Here is a 20842-nt window from a genome sequence, read left to right as displayed (position 1 = left end):
ATGCAGGTGGTTGCTGTGGCAGAGCAAGATGCAGAGGACAGGAAGAAATGGAAACAAATGATTCGCTGTGGCGACCCCTAACGGGAACAGCTGAAAGAAGATGATGACTTTACTACGGCTTTTCTTACTCCTCCATCAAGGTTCATTTATTAGACATTTCAGTATGTCTGCCCATGGATCCTTCTCTTTCAAAGCTTTCTCATTTCAAAATGTATTTATTTATTGACATTTGATTACCGGGAAGTCCGACTGGGTAGGTGCCCATTTTCAGCAGAGTGCTAGGGAGAAAATCTCAAGTATTACAGAAACATTTTAAGAGTAATAATTTTACAATATTCAAAAATAATACAGAAGCATCTATACTTTAAATTATTATTTGAAATCAGAAATAATGTGAAAAGATTAAGAATAGATACAAAGTGTATGATAATGATTTAATGTTTAGAAAAATTGTATCCACTTTGTACAGACATTAAAGGTTAAGTTAGTGGAACTTTAATATGAAGTGAGAGAGAGATTTAGAAAGAGAGTAAAGAGAAAGAAACGGATTGAAGTAAGGTATGAGCAATGAAGGGAGAGTAAGGAAGTGCAAGGTATGAATAGGTACTTGTTCATGTTTAGGAATATAGTGTATATTGGGTGTGAGCAAGAACATAACCACATTTTGGTAAGAAGTCTTTCAGAATGGCTTTAAAGGACTGGAGGGAAGGAGGGTATTGATCTGATGTATATAGGTAAGGAGTGCCAGACCTTTGAAACAACATGGTATGTTTACAAACCATGCCCATCAGAATTCATAGGCTTGTGGGCAGAGAGAGGCATTGGATCCTAATGACTGATTGGGAACATAGTCGTGTAGAACGGCATTTAATGTTGGATAAGCAAATGGATACTGGATAATTTTATAGGTGGTAAGAAGCTGTGTGTATTTTAGTTGCTGGGGTAGCTCTGAATTAGAGGGAGGACAGAGGAATGGTGAAGATGCAGGGGAATAGAGTTGGTGAAGCTGGATGAGTTTAAATACTTGGGATCAACAGTTCAGAGTAATGGTGTGTGTTGAAGAGAGTACTAACAGGGTGGAGTGGGTGGAGAAGAGTGTCAGGAGTGATTTATGGTAGACTGGTACCAGCAAGAGTGAAAGGAAAGATCTATTAGATGGTAGTGAGACCAGCTATGTTATATGGGTTAGAGACAGTGGCACTGACGAAAAGACAGTAATCAAAGCTGGAGGTGGCAAAGTTAAAGATATTAAGATTTGCATTGGGTGTGACTAGGATGGACAGGATTAGAAATAAGTATATTAGAGAGTTGGCTCAGGTTGGGCAGTTTGGAGACAAAGCCAGAGAGGCAAGATTGCATTGGTTTGGGCATGTGCTGAGGAAGGGATGGTAGGTATATTGGAAGAAGGATGCTAAGGATGGAGTTGCCAGGTAAGAGGAAAAGAGGACGGGCTAAGATAAGGTTTATGGATGTGTTGAAAGAGAACATGCAGGTGGTTAGTGTGACAGGCAAGATGCAGAGGACAGGAAGAAACGGGAACAGATGATCCGCTGTAGCGACCCCTAATGGGAGCAGCTGAAAGAAAGAAAAAAAAAGAGGGGTAGCTCTAACCAATTTAGGCTTTTTAGTGCTATACAGTGGTGAGTTCTGAAAGGGGTATTTGCTGCAAAATTGGATACTGTATTGGCCCTAGGTGTGACTGTGTGAGTGTGTGTACCTTCTGTGGAAGGTTGGGCACCAGGCTGGCAACTCGACACTGTAAAACTCCACTGCCAATCATGAGCGGACAGGTGATCCGCTGTGGCGACCCCTAACCGGGAAAAGCAAAAAGAAGAAGTTATAGCATTGTTCAAGTTTTGATTTTTATTATGCCTGGAGGTTAGTAAGGATGGGAACACCACAAAGTAGTGACAGTAGGAAGTAAGTAGTTGCAAATGTAGTTTAGTTTTGTGGGTGAGAGTTTGGATCTGCAAAGACTCCTTAGTTTTTGGTGAGTTTTTTTAAATTTTGTATATGCAGGTCTAATTTGAGTATTATCTACTATCGTCAGTAATCATTTGGTATGAGAACTGATTTCAGTGGTCGTATTGAGAGGATTTTAAATTTTATTTTTGTATGAGAATAAGATGGATTTGGGGGAAAGTAGTAGTTTACTTTTTTGGGGTTGAGCATTAGTTGTGAGTTACAAAACCATGTTTCGGTGGCTGTTAAAGCTTCCTATGTAATGTTTTGGAGATGTGCCAGATTGTCTGATGATATGAGTGCGGAGTCATCTGTGTATTGTATTAGGAAGGCCAGTTGTTTGGCTGTATGCAGAATGTTGGTGAGAATGTTCAAGAGGAGAGGACTAAGGGGTACACCAGTTGTGACAGGGAGGTGTGGAGAGAGGGAGGGAGTGCCATTTTAATGATTGATACCTTTTGAATAAGTAGCTTTTGAACCATAGAAGGGCGGGCTGAAATAGACCTAGTAAGGACTTCAGAAATAGAAGTTTGCGGTGACAAACTTGTCGAAGGCTTTAGGCATTCTAGAAATGAGAACAGTTTGCCATTATCTCTAGCTTTATTGACTGTGTCTACAAAGGGTAGAAGTGCAGTGTTAGTACTATGGGGGGATGGAAGCTGTGTTATGGGCTTCCTATCAAAATGTGGGCACTCTAAATGCTGAGTACTGAAAAGCTGCTGTTCTCCTTAAAACATTTTTGCAGGGGGGCTTGCCCCCCATACCCCCAAACTTGTATACATATACACACACACGGGTCTACTTCAGAATGTCGAAACCCCATAAGATCGAAGACATCGTCAAGATGAAATCATCGAAAACTCACATCAGCTAAAGACCACATTGACAAATATCTTCCCAGGGTAAGTAACCACCAACACCAAACATCACAAAAACAAAACCGTGCCATCCCCAACCCACACCCCCCCCCCAACTAAATAAACGAACTCCGTGATCGCACTTCAGTTGGAAAAGGACAAAGTTCACCTTGTTGGCCAACAGGTTACTTACCCTGGGAATACATTCTCCGATCCACTCCTTTGCTGAAATGATTTTTCACCGATTTCATCTCGACAGTGTTCGTCTTCGATCCTCTTGGGGTTTCAATATTTTCAGGGAGACCCATATATATATATATATATATATATATATATATAAAATGCATGCATCTATAGACACACACACCAACTCCATGATCACCATACCTCAGAGAAAAGGGAATGTTCAGAGAAATGGCATCTTGAACTTAGTATTTGTAGGTCTGATCTTTTGGCTGTTCAGTCTCCATGCTGACATTTCAAATGTTTACATGTGTTGTGTGGGGGTTAGGAGTCCTTCGCGAAGGAGGTGATGTAGCAGTTGTTTTTGAAAACTTTTTCTGAAGTATATTGGAGGGATAGGATAAGATTGCTATAAGTCTAACGTTAGTGATGTCTGTGAAATTTCCTGCTTTGTATAGAGGGATAACGTGCAACACCCCCCCCCCCAACATAGGGAATGGTGGGGTTCATGGTTTGATCCCTTTATAAGGATTGAGACAGGATAGGCAATGCTTTTGACTACTATTTTAAGGTACTCACTTGGAAGGTCGTTAGCTGAAGTAGAGCAGGATTTAAGTTTAAAATTAGTTTTATATAATGTGTGGACACAGGTTTGAAGGTGAAAGTGAATGTGGTGACGTGTCTGTTGGATAGGGTTGGGATTAAATGTTTGGGAAGACTTGGTTAGGTTGGTTAACTTGGTCTTCTCTGTATACATTAATTAAACACTGTAGAGTGGATGTGTTTTCTAAATCCAGAGCTGCCTTTACCAGGTCAGTCAGTCCTCTCTGGATTACTAGGCATTTGTTTCCCTTCTTTCCACCAACCCTCACACTGTTTAAGTTTTGAGGATCACCCAACAGTTTGGAATACTGCAACATTGATCTAAGGAAGGACAAAGTTCAGTTGTGTAAGAACAATACCATAACAGATGTTCTACTGATCACTGTTGCAGTATTCCTTCCCTCCCTACCTTCCGTCTTTTTATAATACTACTATTTTTCTGCCTCATGAACTGAGGGGTATCACTGTGTTCTACCACTCTCCTGTTAGCTGACTAATTTATTTTGCTTCTCCGACTTCTTCAGGTTCACTGGCTTGGAGATATGCTGATGTACGAGTGTAAATCCTCAGACTATGTGCCCTTAACGCCGGTGAGCGTAGGTCATATGTCGGACGTATGGCTCTTTGGAAGGTTGTAACTTTGGTACTCTTGCTGGATTGGCTAGGTTATTTGGTTTGTTCACCCAACAGTTTGGAATACTGTAAAAATGATCAGTAGGACATGTAGTGCTATGCTAAGTTCTTGCACATCTATACTTTCCTCATGAAAGTTTCATTTTTCTCGCACTTCAGTTTGTCATTTGTTTCAGACTTCATATCCTTCTTTAAATGTGAAGACGGTTACTGTAACAGCTTCAGTCTGAGGTTGCCTTGTATTTTGTGTTCTTTTTAAAACCTGCATTTTTGTGGCAAATTTTATAGGACTGCAGTTACTAAATACTGACAGTTTGAGACTTCATATCCTTAAAATATATGTTAATGCAAAATTAACTTTATATCTTCTAAAAATGCAAGTGTGAAGCCTGTTACTATAACAACTTTATCACTCTGGCATTGACTCCTATTTTATGTTTTCTTGTAAAACCTGAATTTTTCTGCCAAGTTGTTGAAGACTACAGATACTAAATCCGGACAGATGTAGGAGTTTTATGCGTCATACCTTTTAAAAAGTATGTTAATGCAAAATGTCTTAGTCTAGTAACTTTAAGTATATAAAAACATTATCTGTCCCTGAAATTTCTCCCTTTGTTTACCATTTTTTAATCAATAAATTTAATACTTTACATATACTGTGTGTGTATGTTGTCATCGTTCTCTGCTGGAGTTGACTTTTCCTCATGTATGTGGTTTGTTACTCAGAAAATGTGTGGATTTCTGGCAAATCATGAAGGACTGCAGTCAGTAAGTATTGGCAGACGGAGTTGGCAGAATTCATAGCCTTCCGAAAACACATGCTAATGCAAAGCCTGTTATTCTACTAACTGTCTATATATAGTAAAGCAATATTTAAAATCTTTTGATAATTTTGAACTTTGCCCACCATCATTTTGTTTTGGAATTATACGTGGTTCTGTGTATGTATGTGCTTTTGTGAGATACTACAATTATGTAAATATTTGAAATTTGCCCAAATTTTTATGCCTTTGACCTCCACTATTTTTTTTTTTCTTTGTTGCTGTGTTTATAACTCGCTGTTGAGAAATTGTTGCCCTTTGTTTGCCTTTGTTCCTGCGTCTTCAGCTAAGAGGCTAAAAATTTACTTTCAGACAATGCACATTAATAGTAATACAAACACTTGCTCTACGAAGTCCCACAGTGTACAGTATGTAACAGAAATATTAAAATCTACCCTGACATTTATCATTTGTCTACCACTATTTCAGTGACATTGCATCTTGAGACCTATGGCTGCTCTGTCTCTGACATTGGGCATTTGTCTACCATTACCTTTTTTTTTATTTTGGTTTTCGAGAATTAGGGTTGATCTGTGCCTAATGTTTGGCATGTGTCCACCATTATTTCTTTGCTTTGCTTCCTGATTCTTCAGGTATAAGTGTGAGGGGATGTGAAAAAATGCAAGTTATTTTCTTGAAATATTGTGAATACTTTATGTTAATAATGTATAACTTGAACTAGAAGGAGTTTTATGTGGTACATATGTGTATCGAATGAAAGTATTTGCAGTGCTGTAATTTTTTTCCCCTGGTAGTTGGTGTCTGATTGGTGCTGCTTTGCACATATTTGTCCATTAGTTATGCAAATATGCATTCAAGTCATAATTACACATATGCTTCAAAAATGGAGTAACCTCTGCAAAACTGTTTTGCAGCAAGTTTAAGGTCACATCTATTTGAATGCAGGTTATGCTAATAGTCTGAGTCAATCTGCAAGAGATTGATGATTGTTAGTGTAATTGTAATAGCATTTGAGTGTTCTCTAATTGTTCAGTATCAAATCACCTTTACAACTGGTTAAGATACACATGAATACCACTATTGCGAAGAAAGGTATGTGCTGAAGAACTTCTGTATTTTAACTGTAACTTTTATAGTTTGAGATGTACACATTTGTTAAGAAAGAGGTTGCAAAACTGCTTTCTCAGGCAAAAGCTGTCCAGGCTGGAAATCCATAGGTGTCAGGAGGTGTGAAATTCCACTCGGGATAGGTATTAATGAGTTGAGGCCGGTAGTAGTACTACTATAGCGAGGGAGAGATTGTATATTTAAGTTAGTGGCTTTGTATAATAATAGACGTGCAAGTGGATTACTGTTGCAGTACTATTTCCTTCTCACCAGCCTCTTTTTCACTGTGGGGCATCTTGGGTTCCCTATCCATTTTCAGCTTTCCATTCCCTTCCTCTTGCAGTGCCTTGGGCCTTTTCTGGTCTGAGTAAAATTTGGGAAACCCAAGCTTTCCTTCTGGTAGTGTAATAGTTGAGGGTTTGTTTTACTTCATACTGTTCATGGTCATCCCCAGGACCATACTTTTAGCTTTTTGTATACATGGCCTTTTTTCTTTGGGAAGGAAAGCTCTTGTATTGCATAATCAAGTTTTGATTTTGTACTGGAGATATCTTGACATCCCAGAGTGTTGGATGCATGCCCTACTAGAATTGGGAGGGGGGGGGTTGAACTGTGGAAGTTGGGCCAGAAGTCAGACATGTCACTGCTGTTATGATAAGGTCTTAACACACAGCTGTGCTTTCCTTACTGTCTTGGTTTAGCTGTGTTTGTTTGGAGTGCTTGTACACTTTTCCAAGATAAACCTGACTGCATACAGAGGATTTGCATCCTCTTCTCTAAACCATGAAGTAGTATCAGACTGATGTTATCCACTTACATTTCTCTGACTGAGCAGCTGCGCTTATAGTTACTGCAGTGCTCTCTCCTGACCCAGATCTGACTCCTTTTTAATCCCCATCAGAACAGGTGCTGTCCTGCTTTGTGGCAGTTATACTTTAAAGTCACTTTTGCTGTGCCCCCTTTGCAAATTGCTGATTGATTGCCTTAACTTGCAAAGAGCACTCAACTGTGTGTTGTTTCAATAATATTTTGTCTTGTCTTTTTACAGATCTGGAACAATGACTTGGTTATCTCACTGCTGCACAGCTGCAATATGAAGCCTTACAGCTGGCGCTACACCCAGTTCTCCCAGTTTAACTCTGATGATACACTCCTCCTCGTGTCTGGAGTGTTTGGGCTTCAGAGCTCCTCGGGCGAGATTGCTGTTATAAGTCTAGGTAAAGTAACCCCCTTTTTTCATTTTAGTTTTCCCTATGAAACTAGTCAGGGTGGTGTAATGGGTACCTCAGTAGGCTGAATAGGTTATAGCTTTGTGTATTCTCAAGAACTTTAGATAGCACTTACTTTTTGCACCCTAACATTGTTGAAGGTTTAGGTTTGACTAGAAGGGTACTCTGCATACGATTGAATCTTTTGAACAAATTATCATAACTGGGTAGCTTCTTGTTTCTCAAAGAAAGGAATAAAGATGAGAGCAATGAAACAAGTTCTGAGGAATCTGATCCTATTATGTGAAACTTTTTTTCTGAAAGGAAGTACACTCCTGTTTAGAGGCACCATGATCACGTGCTGCATAAATCTTTTATAGGCTGCTGCCTCCATCCGTATCTTTTAATGGATCAAATCCTTCTACTTTCCCCATTTCTTTTGGATATGAAATTCTTTTGCCATTGAAAATGTCCCTCTGTTTTTTTCTGGTGAATTTTATGCACAATCTTTTTTAGGGTTGAGAAATGTCTAGATGTTATGTGATCCTATCTCGCCTACATTCTGTACTGATGGGTTCGGAGCCGATCCTCGGCTCCGACTCGGCACGCTATACTATAGAGCGAAGTCTCTAATTGGCTGAGCTATTCTATATCCCTGGATGCACCACCACCAATTCCCCAGATCTCGTTTGCCGCTTACAAGCAAAGACGTGGTCTCGAGCTTGGCTGAGCTAAGTGCTTTCTTTCTAAGAATTTTCCGTCAGGAATTTTCTTAAATTTAACCAAAAGCTGTTTTAACGGCTATCGCTGTGTATGATTGAGTTTTACTGATTTTATTTTTGTGGTAAATTTGTCTTTCAGGGTAAGGTTTCCATTTAAGTTAGAGGGGCCTGCCCCTCGCGCGTGAGTGAGCCTTCTTGTGTGAGTTTCGTGAGGTGGTCAAGTACCTGTTTTTAGTTAGAGGGTTCTTGGCCCTCCTGTTGTTTGATTTATTTGTTGGCTTTCTCTTATTTAACTGTAAAGAGAAATATTTCGAAATTGTACTGGGTTAGATACATTTTTTTCCTGTGATTACTAACGGTTGGCAATTATGTCTAAAGAGCACAGACCCTCAGTGTTTAAAAAATGTACCAGATGCAACTACAAGATGTCCATAACGGACGATCACTCCCTATGCATGTACTGTTTAGGCCCCAAACACCTTCAGGAGTCTTGTAGCGTGTGTCACGCTTTTTCCCCTCGAGTCCTCCAAGGGAGGAAAAACAAACTGATTCTAAAAGGGCTTATCAAACCTACTTTTGAAGAGGCCTTATCTTCCTCTTCTTCTCCCTCGAAGAAAAATAAATCGTCGGCTCCGACCAGTCCGTTGGAACCGACCACTAAGAAATCTCGGCAGGCTTCTCCATCGGCTCCACGGACTTCGGAGCCGAGGGCGGAACGGTCTGCCTCGATGCCTCCAGCCTCGACTCCTCTGGCTTCGGAGCCGATGGCTGGAGCTTCGAGAGGTGGGTCACCTTCATCGGCTCCGCTGATTTCGGAGCCTATGAGAGTTGCCCGCTCAGACTCTTCCCCTTCGGCGCCGAAGACCTCTTCGGCACCGAGGGAAATTACAACGGTGTCTCCTTCGGCACCGATTTTGATCGCGACAATTCGGAGCCGGTCCCCCAGTCCTTCGGAGCCAGTGGAGAAGTCTACTCGGACCCGTTCGATCTCCTCCCGGTCTTCCAAGATGTCGGATTCGGACATTGACAGGGTGCTCCAAAGGCTGTTTCAGTCTCCAGTCTTCCAAAAGTTAGTTTCGGCTCCAGCCCAGTCGGCATCGGAGCCGATGGTCCACCCTTTAGCCTTGGTTCCTCCTCCAACAGCCTCGGCACCGTTGGAGTCGGTGCTGGTGGAGCCGATGGAGGTGTCCGGGTCTGCTCCGACCCTTACTCCTACTCCGGCCTTCGGGTCGGAGTTCGGTACACGGACCTCTTCAGTCGGCCCTGGGGGTGATGCTTCGGGACCGATGTTTTTGGTTCCGAGCCTCTCTCTCGGTGCGTCTGCTGCGGGAGTGCCGTCTGCTGTTATGGCTTTGGGGGTCGGACCTTCCCAGGATTCTGGGGGTCCGGCCTTTAGAGCCATGGGGAGTGCTTTGGCCCAATCTTCTTTGGCTACCTCCACCGTCTCCCCGGCACCTTCCCTAGGCACGGAGACTGGTTCCTTTGTAGTCCCCCTGTCTCAAGACAGCGGAGCCCTGGGGCCTGAGGTCACCCCCTTTGGGGGTCCCCCTCTTCCTGGAGGTCCCTCTGAAGAGTCTTTGGAGGAACCCCCAGGAAAGAAACAGTGCAAGAGGAAGCACGTCGACTCCCCTGACGAGTCTCTCACCTCGGACACTGATCTTGATGATGCGGAAGGGTCCCCCAAGTCGTCCTCGGATGATGTCTCGTTTGTGGACATCCTGGAAGTCCTCAAACAACGAGGCGGCTGGCAGACCAAACCCCCTTCCTCTGACGAGTCGGTGTTCCTCAAGGCCTTCGGGGCTCAGCCCTCCGCCTCCTGGGTGTCTCCGCCCTTCGATGAGCTCCTCTATTTGATCTCTCGAAGGGTGTGGGAACATCCAGATTCTGTGGAACCGGTGCCTGCTCGCCTTAACAAATTTTTGTCAGCGCCCCCGGAAAAGGAATTTCTCACCAAGGGTGTGGCTGTAGATGCTCTGGTGGTGGCATCTGCTACCCAGCAAGATGTAGCAGAGGCTTCGACGTCCGTCCATCCTCCTAATAAGGAGTCTAGGAGCATGGACCAGTACGGGAAGCGCACCCTTACTTCAGCGGCCTTTACCTTAAGGTCTCTGAATTACCTGACGCACTTCACTAGACTTCAGAGGGACCTGATCAAGGAACTTTCAGATACCCTCAATGGTAACCTACCTGAGCAGTTGGCCCAGACGGTTAGCTCTCAGTTGGCTACTCTGTCGTCGATATCGAACTCGTCCATGAGGCTCATTTTGTATGCAGCCGAGGGGGCAAGTAGAGCGGCGGGTACGGGTGTTGCTCTACGGAGACAAGCCTGGCTCCGCCTGTGTCATTTTGCGGAGGCCTTCGTCTTCCTTTGCCAACGCTCCCTTTGATGAGTCATCTTTGTTTGGACCCAAGGTAAAGGACAACTTGACCCGCTGTGAACAAGAGGGTAAGACTTTGACTGCCGTAGGGGCACGGTTTTCCTCTCCCTTTCGGCCTTATCCCAAGGCTAAAAGAGGAGGGAAAATGTGGTTCCATAAATCTCAGAAGAATTACCCCTCACAGCAGGACGATCCCCCTTCTAGAGGCAGAGGAGGGGGAAATTTTTCAGGAAGACGCCGTCCCAGAGGCGGCAGAGGCCCCCGCAACACTGGAGACCGCGAGTCCTTTCGTGGCTGTTCAACCTTTCAGCATCCCTGAAGGATTGCCCGACTACGCAGCTCCAGAGCCAGTCGGGGGTCGTTTTTCGAGGCACCTAAAGGCCTGGGAGAGTATCACTCAGGACCGATGGGTGCTCCGAATCATCGCCGGAGGTTACGTCATCCCTTTTTCGCATCCCCCCCCCCGCCATCCAGGAAAATCCCGGACCCGCCACCCAGTCAACGGGATATTGCAGCCATCGAAATTTCAAAGCTGCTTCAAAAAGGAGTCATCCAACCGGTCCCCGTAGACCAGACCGGATTAGGGACTTACTCAAAATTCTTTTTGGTGCCAAAAAAGACCGGGAACTTGAGGCCCATTCTGGATCTCAGCAACCTGAATCGATCAGTCAAAAAGTCCAAGTTCCGGATGGTCACCTTACAATCCATTCTCCCGCTACTGGAGAAAGGTGTTTGGATGTGCTCCATAGATCTCAAGGACGCCTATTATCACATTCTGGTAGATCAGGCGTCCAGGAGACATCTGCGCTTCAGCCTGGGAGACAGTCATTTCCAGTTCTGCGCACTGCCCTTTGGTCTCACCACAGCCCCCAGGGTGTTCACCAAATGTTTGGCGGTGGTGACTGCTCACCTGAGGAGTCTAGGATTCCAGGTGTTTCCGTATCTAGACGACTGGCTCCTAACTGCCACCTCCAGGCATCTACTATTACAGAACCTAGCAGCCACTATATCTCTGGACACCTCCCTAGGAATCACCTTCAATTGGGCAAAGTCTGTGTTGCTGCCATCTCAGCATATACGGTTTATCGGGGTAGAGATAGACTCAAAGCAAATGCGGGTCTAACATTACAATCTCAAGTCCGACCGTTGCTCCTCAAACGCCGAGCCCCAGCAAGGATGGTCCTACAACTGTTGGGTTCCATGTCGGCTACCGTTCTCCTGGTCCCCTTAGCAAGATTGCACATGAGGATTCTCCAGTGACTCCTGTCGGTCCAGTGGTCGTATCAGGAACTTCCTCTCAGTCACCACATTATAATCACGGAAACGTGCAAACAGGACCTCCGTTGGTGGCTTCTCTCCTCCAACCTGGATCAGGGGTGACACTTCGTTCCTCCTCCTCCAGTGGCCACTTTGACTACGGACGCCTCCCAGACGGGGTGGGGGGGACATTACCTGGGCAGGTCAGTCCAAGGCGAGTGGCACCCCGACGAAAGTTCCCTACACATCAACATACTGGAAATGAGGGCGGTGCTTCTATCGCTTAAAGCACTACACAGCTACCTCCCCCAGGGTATGATTGCCATTCAGTCCGACAACATGTCAGTAGTCTGGTACCTGAACAAGCAGGGAGGGACCAGGTTGTACCCTCTTTGCAGAGAGGCCATGAAAGTATGGAATTGGGCTGTTGCAACCAACCGTTTCTTGGTAGCAACACACATTCCGGGGAGATCCAATGTGATAGCCGACAGACTGAGCAGAACCATTCTCTCCCCGCACGAGTGGTCTCTGAACGACAGAGTAGCAGCTCAGATCTTCAGAAGATGGGGAACTCCTTGTTGCGACCTCTTTGCAACTCCCCTCAACACGAAATGTCTACAGTTCTTTTCTCTCACCCCGGTTTCGGGGGGGTTTCCCAAGGACGCCCTAGTCCAAACTTGGCCCACCGGCTTACTGTACGCCTTTCCACCGGTTCCCCTTCTTCCCAGGGTGATCCAGAAAGCGATTCACTTGCAGTGCAAGATGATTTTAGTTGCCCCATACTGGCCTCGTCAAGTCTGGCTGCCATTTCTTCGGAAATACGCACTGGACGGTCCATGGTTCCTGGACCAAGTTCCAGATCTCTTGATCCACCAGTCGGGACAGCTTCACCAGTCCCTTCACTCACTGAAGTTAACAGCTTGGCTCCTCCACTTCCGACTATAGTCAGGAACCAGGTTTTGGACTCAGAAGTTATACATATCTTGTCCTCGGCCCACAAGAATTTGACTAAGATGATGTATAATAGTAAATGGAAGATATTCGCCATTTGGGCCCAACTCCGGGGATTAGATCCCATTACTGCCCCGGTGGCTGACGTTTTGAAATTTTCAGCTTCCTTATTCAGTCAAGGTTCTTCGGTCTCCACCATTAAGGTTCAATTAGCTGCTATTTCTAATTTTCATGAAAGTATAGACCCACCTTTGATGAGCAATAAGTTGTGTAAAGCCTTCATGAAAGGTGCTGGGCTGCTACGTCCTCCAGTTTCTCATCCTGCTCCACCATGGGATCTTAATTTCGTATTAGGTGCTTTGACCTCTTCCCCCTTCGAACCGGCAGCAACTTCTGACTTGAAATTTCTTTCCTGGAAGACTGCCTTTTTGGTGGCAATTACATCAGCCAGAAGAGTTTCGGAACTTCAAGCCCTATGTGTCAAACCGCCGTACTTGGTTTTTCACAAGGATAGAGTATCCCTTAGGCCTAATCCATCTTTTGTTCCCAAAGTTTGTTCTAGTTTCTGTCTTCAACAGTCTTTGGAACTTCCAGTTTTCTTCCCCAATTACTCAGACAGAGCAGAATATATCTTCCACTCATTGGATGTTCACAAACAATTGCGTTTCTACTTAGGACGCACCAAACACGGAAAACAGATCAGTTGTTTGTGTCCCTTTCAGACAATAAATTGGGCAAAGCCGTCACGAAGGTCACTATTGCCAAATGGATCAGAGACTGTATCAGTCATATTTATTTTCTTTCTAATAGACAGCTTACAACCACTGTGAAAGCTCATTCTACAAGGGCTATGGCTACTTCAACAGCCTTTCATTCCAAGCTTGCCATTAGTGACATTTGTGCTGCGGCTACCTGGTCCTCTCCTCACACCGTTATTTCTCATTACAAATTGGATGTGGCATCTCGGGGGCGAGCTTCCTTCGGTTCCACAGTTCTCAGGAGTATTTTCCAGTGAGCCACCCAGGAATCAGGTGCTAGGGACGCTGTCCCATCAGTACAGAATGTAGGCGAGATAGGATCACATAACATCTTTTAGTTATGTACTTACCATAACTTTAGATGTTTGGGATCCATCTCGCCTACATTCCTAATACCCACCCTCCTTCCCCCTGCCTTGGAGATCAGAAGAGACCGGACGGTTCGAGTTCGACCGTTTCATCTTGAAACATCTGGCAATGTTATATCAGCAGTGCATGTGTGTGTGCATGTGTGCGGACAAACAAGATCTGGGATTGGTGGTGCATCCTGGGATATAGAATAGCTCAGCCAATTAGAGAATTGCTCTATAGTATAGCGTGCGAGTCGAGCCGAGAAACGGCTCCGAACCCATCAGTACAGAATGTAGGCGAGATGGATCCCAAACATCTAAAGTTATGGTAAGTACATAACTAAAAGATGTTATGTGATCCTATCTCGCCTACATTCTGACTGATGGGTTCGGAGCCGATCCTCCCGACTCGGCACGCTTATGCCAAAGAGCGAAGTCTCTTATTGGCTGAGCTTACTATATCCCAGGATGCACCACTACTAGTCCCCCAGATCTCGTTTGCCGCTTTCCTGCGAAGACGTGGTCTCGAGCTGGCTGGGCTGAGTAGTTATTTTAACTAACTTTTTCTGTTTTTGCTGTTTTTGTCTCAAAAGCTGTTTTAACGGCTAACGCTCTCATTGTGTGTGTTTGGATTGTTGAAGACTTGTTGTGTGATTGGGTTGAGTTTGATTTCGGCCCCCCTTCATCTAGGGCCTTCCCGGTCAGTCAACCCTTCTAAAACCTTACAGGGTTTTCAAAGTTCCCTGTCATTTGCGCTCTTAAGCGATAACTGTAAGCCTATATTTAGGTTTGTCAATCAGTAAGTCAGTAATTGTATTTTTCCTGTCAAAGTTACTGAAATTGTCTACCATAATGTCTCAGACTCCTAGGCCTTCGGGCTTTAAAAAATGTACAAAATGCAGTTTCAAAATGTCTATCACAGACGATCACCGCTCTGTGTGTATTGTTTGGGTGCAAAACACTTACAGGAGTCATGCAGCGTATGTCACGCTTTTTCCTCAAGGGTCCTCCAGGAGAGGAAAAATAAATTGATTCTTAAGGGGTTAATTAAACCTTCCTTTGAAGAAGCCTTGGCATCCTCTCCTTCTCCGGCTAAAGAAAGGGCGTCGGTTCCGACCAGTCCGTCGGATCCGACCGCCAAGAGACATAGGCAGGCCTCTCCTTCGGCTCCAAGGACTTCGGAGCCGAGGTCGGAACGGTCTGCCTCGATGCCACCAGTATCGACTCCTCTGGCTTCGGAGCCGATGGCTGGGGCATCGAGAGGCGGGTCACCTTCGTCGGCTCCACTGGTCTCGGAGCTGACAAGGGTCGCCTGCTCAGACACTTCCTCCTCGGCCAAGTCCACCTCGGCACCGATGGAATCTGGTGTGTGTATTCCTTCGGCGCCGATAGTCATCGAGTCACCTCGGAGCCGGTCCCCTAGTCCCTTGGGGCCGTTGGAGAGGCCGTCTCGAACCCGTTCTGTTTCCTCTCGGTCTTCGAGGATGTCAGATTCTGATATAGACAGGGTGCTCCAAAGACTGTTCCAGTCCCCAGTCTTCCAAAAATTTGTTTCGGTTCCGACCCAGTTGGCTTCGGAGCCGATGACCTTGGCCCACCCCATTGCCATTCCTCCTCCGACTGCTTCGGCTCCGTCGGAGCAGGTGCTGTTGGAGCCGGTGGAGATCTTAGGGTCGGCTCCGACCCTTACTCCAACCCGGCCTTCGGGTCCGAGTTTGGTACGCTGGACTTCTTCGGCTGGACCCGGGGTGATGTTTGGGACCTATGCTTTCGGTTCCGAGCCTCCCTCGGTGCTTGCTGCGGGACTTCCGTCGGCTATCATGGCTCGGGACCGGACACTCCCAGGATTCTGGGGTCCGGCTTTAGAGCCATGAGGAGTGCCTTGGCCAAGTCCTCTTCGCCATCTCTCCGACTTTACCGGCACCTTCCTGGGCGTGGAGACTGGGTCTTTGGCAGTTCCCTGTCCGTAGTCAGCGGAGCCCGGGCCTGAGGTTACCCCAGTGGGGTTCCCCTCCTCCTGAGGGTTCTTCGAGTTGTCTTCGGAGGAACCCCAAGGAAGAGATCGTGCAAGAGGAAGCACGTGGACTCCCCGAGTCTATTACATCAGACACTGATCTTGATGATGCAGAGGGTCCCAAGTCGCCCTCGGATGATGTCTCATTTGCAGTCATCTTAGCGATCCTCAAACAACGAGGTGGCTGGATATCCAAACCCCCCTCTGCTGATGAGTCAGTGCTCCTCAAGGCCTTTGGGGCTCAGCCCTCCGCCTCCTGGGTGTCTCCGCCCTTGACGAGCTTCTGGATTTAGTTTGTCAAGGGTGTGGGAACATCCAGATACCGTGGAACCAGTCCCTTCTCGTCCAAATAAATTTTGTCTGCTCCCCGAGAAGGAGTTCCTCACTAAAGGCGTGGCTGTAGATGCCATGGTGGTGGCATCTGCTACACAACAGGACGTGGCAGAGGCTTCAACGTCCATCCATCCTCCTAATAAGGAGTCTAGGAGTATGGACAGGTATGGGAAGCGCACCCTGACTTCAGCGGCCTTTACTTTAAGGTCTCTGAATTATTTGGCACATTTTACCAGGCTTCAGAGGGATCTGGTCAAGGAGTTGTCAGATTCCCTCTCGGTAACCTACCTGAGCAGCTAGCCCAGTCGGTTAGCTCTCAGTTGGCTATCCTTACGCCAATTTCTAACTCGTCCATGAGGCTCATTTCCTATGCGGCCGAAGGGGGTAGAGCGCAGGCACAGGCGTGGCTCTACGGAGACAAGCCTGGCTCCGCTTGTGTCAGTTCGGAGGCCTTCAAGTCCTCCTTCACGACTCCCTTTGATGGGTCCTCCTTGTTTGGACCCAAGGTTAAAGACACCCTTACCCGCTGTGAGCAAGAGGGAAAAACTTTATCTGCCGTAGGTGCCCGTTATTCCACTCCCTTCGGCCTTACCCCAAGGCTAAAGGAGGGGAAAATGTGGTTCCGCAAATCTCGTAAGTTTTTTCCCAACAGCAGGAAGATTCCCTTCCAGAGGCAGAGGACGGGAAATTTTTCAGGAGACGCCGTCCCAGAGGCGGCAGAGGGCCCCGCAATTCTGGAGACCGCGAGTCCTTTCGTGGCTCTTCAGCCTCCCACACGTCATGAGGGATTGCCCGGCTGTGCTGCTCGGAGCCAGTCGGGTGTCATTTTGCCAAGCACCTAAAAGCCTGGGAGTCAATCACTCAGGACAGATGGGTGCTTCGGATCATTGCCGGAGGTTACACCATCCCATTCACATACTCGTCCCCACCGTCCAAAAGAATCCCGGACCCACCACCCAGTCAAAGGGAAATGGCAGCCGCAGAAGCTTTAAAGCTGCTAGAAAAGGAGTCATCCAACCGGTCCCCACAGACCAGATCGGATCAGGAAATTACTCCAGGTTCTTTTAGTGCCAAAAGACAGGGGACCTGAGACCAATATTGGATCTCAGCAGACTGAACCAATCCGTCGCGAAATCCAAATTCAATGGTCACGTTACAATCCATTCTCCCATTGTTGGAGAAGGATGTTTGGATGTGCTCCATAGACCTCAAGGACGCCTATTATCACATACCGATACATCAGGCGTCCAGGAGGTATCTGCGCTTCAGCCTGGGAGTCAGTCATTACCAATTTTGCGCTCTGCCCTTTGGTCTCACCAGAGCCCGCAGGGTGTTCAGCAAGTGTTTGGCAGTAGTGACGGCTCACTTGAGAAGTCTTGGATTCCAAGTGTTTCCCTATCTGGACGACTGGCTCCTGACTGCCACCACCAGGCATCTACTAATGGACAACCTCAAAGCCACCATCTCCTGGGTATTACCCTGGGGATTACATTCAATTGGTCAAAGTCTGTCTTGCTGCCCTCTCAGCATAAAGTTCATAGGAGCAGAGATAGACTCAAGATTGATGCGTCTTTCTTCCTGCCGAAAGGATCCAAACTTTACAGGGCCAAGTTCAAGCTCTGATCTCGAGATCCAAAGCCCCAGCCAGGATGGTTCTACAAGTTTTAGGCTCAATGTCTGCCACGGTTCTTTTAGTTCCTCTGGCAAGATTGCACATGAGGATTCTTCAGTGGCTATTGTCAACTCAATGGTCCTTTCAGGATCTTCCTCTCAATCATCACATCATGATTACGGAAATATGCAAAAGGGACCTTCGCTGGTGGCTTCAGACATCCAATTTGGATCAAGGAAGCCCCTTTGTTATTCCCTCTCCAGTGGTTACCCTGACGACAGATGCCTCCCAGATAGGGTGGGGGGGGCATTGTCTGGGCAGGCTAGTTCAGGGCTCCTGGCTTCCAGACGAAGCTCTTCTCCACATCAACGTGTTGGAGATGAGGGCTGTACTTCTATCCCTACAGGCCTTACACAAGTTTCTTCCTCAGGGCATCATCGCCATCCACACAGACAACATGTCGGTGGTCTGGTATCTGAACAAACAAGGAGGGACCAGATCGCACCCCTTTGCAGAGAGGCCATGAGAGTGTGGGAATGGGCTGTAGCTACCAACCGCTTCTTGGTAGCGACCCACATCCCGGGAAGGTCAAATATATTGGCAGACAAATTGAGCAGGACAATTCTCTCTCCTCACGAGTGGTCTCTAAACCACACAGTAGCAGCTCAGGTTTTCAGGAGATGGGGACGCCGTGCTGCGACCTGTTTGCAACTCCACTAAACACCAAGTGCCAAAGGTTCTTCTCCTTGATCCCACATCAGGGAGTACCAGCTATGGATGCTCTAGCACAACCTTGGCCAACAGGGCTACTTTATGCCTTTCCTCCAATTCCACTTCTCCCCAAAGTTATTCAACAAGCTTCTCAATTGGGGTCCTCAATGATACTGATTGCCCCATACTGGCCTCGTCAGGTATGGTTTCCTTACCTGAAGAAGCATGCGGTGGACGATCCGTGGACTTTAGACCTAATTCGGACTTGCTAATCCATCAGTCGGGACATCGGCATCAGTCCCTTCAATCTTTGAAATTGACAGCTTGGCTCCTCCACTTCCGACTTTAGTTAGAAGGCACACACTAGACCCGGAAGTTGTTCACATTTTATCTTCGCCCACAAACCCACCACTAACAAATTGTACCTCAGTAAGTGGAAGAGGTTTGCTATCTGGGCTCAACTCAAGGGCTTAGACCCTATCACTGCTCCTGTCCCAGAGGTTTTGAAATTCTTAACATCCCTGTTTAATCAAGGATCTTCTGTCTCAACTATTAAAGTCCAACTAGCGGCTATCTCTAAATTCCACGAATCCATGGATCCTCCTTTGATGAGCAGCAGACTATGCAAAACTTTCATTAAAGGTGCGAGCCTATTAAGACCTCCAATTTTTCATCCTGCACCTCCGTGGGATCTTGATTTGGTGCTTCGCGCATTAACATCTTCCCCTTTCGAACCGGCTGCTACATGTGAGTTAAAATATCTGTCTTGGAAAACTGCCTTCTTAGTTGCAATTACTTCTGCAAGAAGAGTTTCAGAGCTTCAAGCCCTGTCTATTAAGCCACCGTACTTGATTTTCCACAAGGATAGAGTATCACTTAGGCCTAATCCATCCTTTGTCCCAAAGGTCTGTTCTAGTTTCTGTCTCCAACAATCTCTAGAGCTACCAGTTTTCTTCCCAAAATTCTCCAATGAAGCAGAATACACTCTCCATAAATTGGATGTTCACAGGCAATTACGCTTCTATTTAGACAGGACTCAGCAACTTCGTAAGTCAGACCAGTTGTTTGTGTCCTTCTCAGATAATAAATTGGGCCAAACCATCACAAAAGCTACTATCTCCAAATGGATCAGAGATTGCATAACTCAGGCTTATTCTTCTTGAATAAGCAACTTACAACATCTATCAAAGCTCATTCTACCAGAGCTATGGCTACTTCTGTAGCTTTTCATTCCAAGCTCGCTATATCGGAAATTTGTGCTGCGGCTACTTGGTCCAATCCGCACACTTTCATTTCCCACTACAAATTGGATGTGGCATCTAAAGGACGAGCTTCATTTGGTTCCACGGTACTCAGGAGTGTTTTCCAGTGAGCCACCCAGGATTCAGGTGCTAGGACGCTGTCCCATCAGTCAGAATGTAGGCGAGATAGGATCACATAACATCTTTTAGTTATGTACTCACCATAACTTCAGATGTTTGGGATCCATCTCGCTACATTCCTAATACCCACCCTCCTTCCCCCTGCCTTGGAGATCAGAAGAGATTGAACGGTTTTGAGTTCTACTGTTTTATCTTGTTTCATCTGACGATGTTATATAAGCAGGGTGTGCATGTGTGCATGTATGCGGACAAACTAGATCTGGGGGACTGGTAGTGGTGCATCCTGGGATATAGTAAGCTCAGCCAATAAGAGACTTCGCTCTTTGGCATAAGCGTGCCGAGTCGGAGCCGAGGGATCGGCTCCGAACCCATCAGTCAGAATGTAGGCGAGATGGATCCCAAACATCTGAAGTTATGGTGAGTACATAACTAAAAGTTTTGCTTAATCCTTTTTCTTGATAAAAACCAATGTAGGCAAGGCTCCAGGTTAAAAGACAAAGTTTTAATAGATACACAAGCGCTTTCACTAAATGCTTCGTCAGGTGTAACATAAACTGTATCAAAACTCCATTTTAAACTTTTGAGTTAAAATCACATGACAAAATAAACATTTAACGAGACACATCCCAAAATCCATCTGTACAGAATGTATACAATAGATATATATGTATAAAACAATACATGCTCCAACACTCGAGATATATATATATATGTGTGTGTGTGTATATATATATATATATATATATATATATATATATATATATATATATATATATATATATATATATATATATATATATATATATATATGTATATAACCATGAAGGTGGTCTCGAGCCATACCCTACTTTTCATTTTCTATGTAGTGGTCTACCTTTTAGAGCAGATCTTAATGGTATACAGTCATTCAAGCCATGGCCAGCATTTGCTCTCAATCTTATAATCCATTGGGATTCTATTTCCTCCGTTCTCAACCTAATATCCCCTCCTCTCTTAATGCCATAGTTTATTCCTGTGACCAAACAACTAAAACAGTGTG

General features: G+C 45.7%; 1 protein-coding gene across 5 annotated transcripts in view; it reads left to right on the top strand.

The window, feature by feature from the left end:
* Positions 1 to 20842, top strand: part of FBXW5 (F-box and WD repeat domain containing 5) — a 1165047-nt gene that overhangs the window by 336316 nt on the left and 807889 nt on the right. For all 5 annotated transcript variants that reach the window (XM_044066651.1, XM_044066649.1, XM_044066650.1 and 2 more), the window contains one exon: positions 7176 to 7344. In XM_044066651.1, coding sequence (XP_043922586.1) covers positions 7176 to 7344 — 169 coding nt within the window. The remainder of the gene's footprint in view (positions 1 to 7175; positions 7345 to 20842) is intronic.

This window comes from Protopterus annectens, chromosome 3.part1, assembly GCF_019279795.1.
Source record: "Protopterus annectens isolate FY-2018-M chromosome 3.part1, PAN1.0, whole genome shotgun sequence".
Lineage (NCBI taxonomy): Eukaryota > Metazoa > Chordata > Ceratodontiformes > Protopteridae > Protopterus > Protopterus annectens.
The sequence above is the reverse complement of the archived record's forward strand: the minus strand, read 5'-3'. Positions and strand labels throughout refer to the sequence as shown.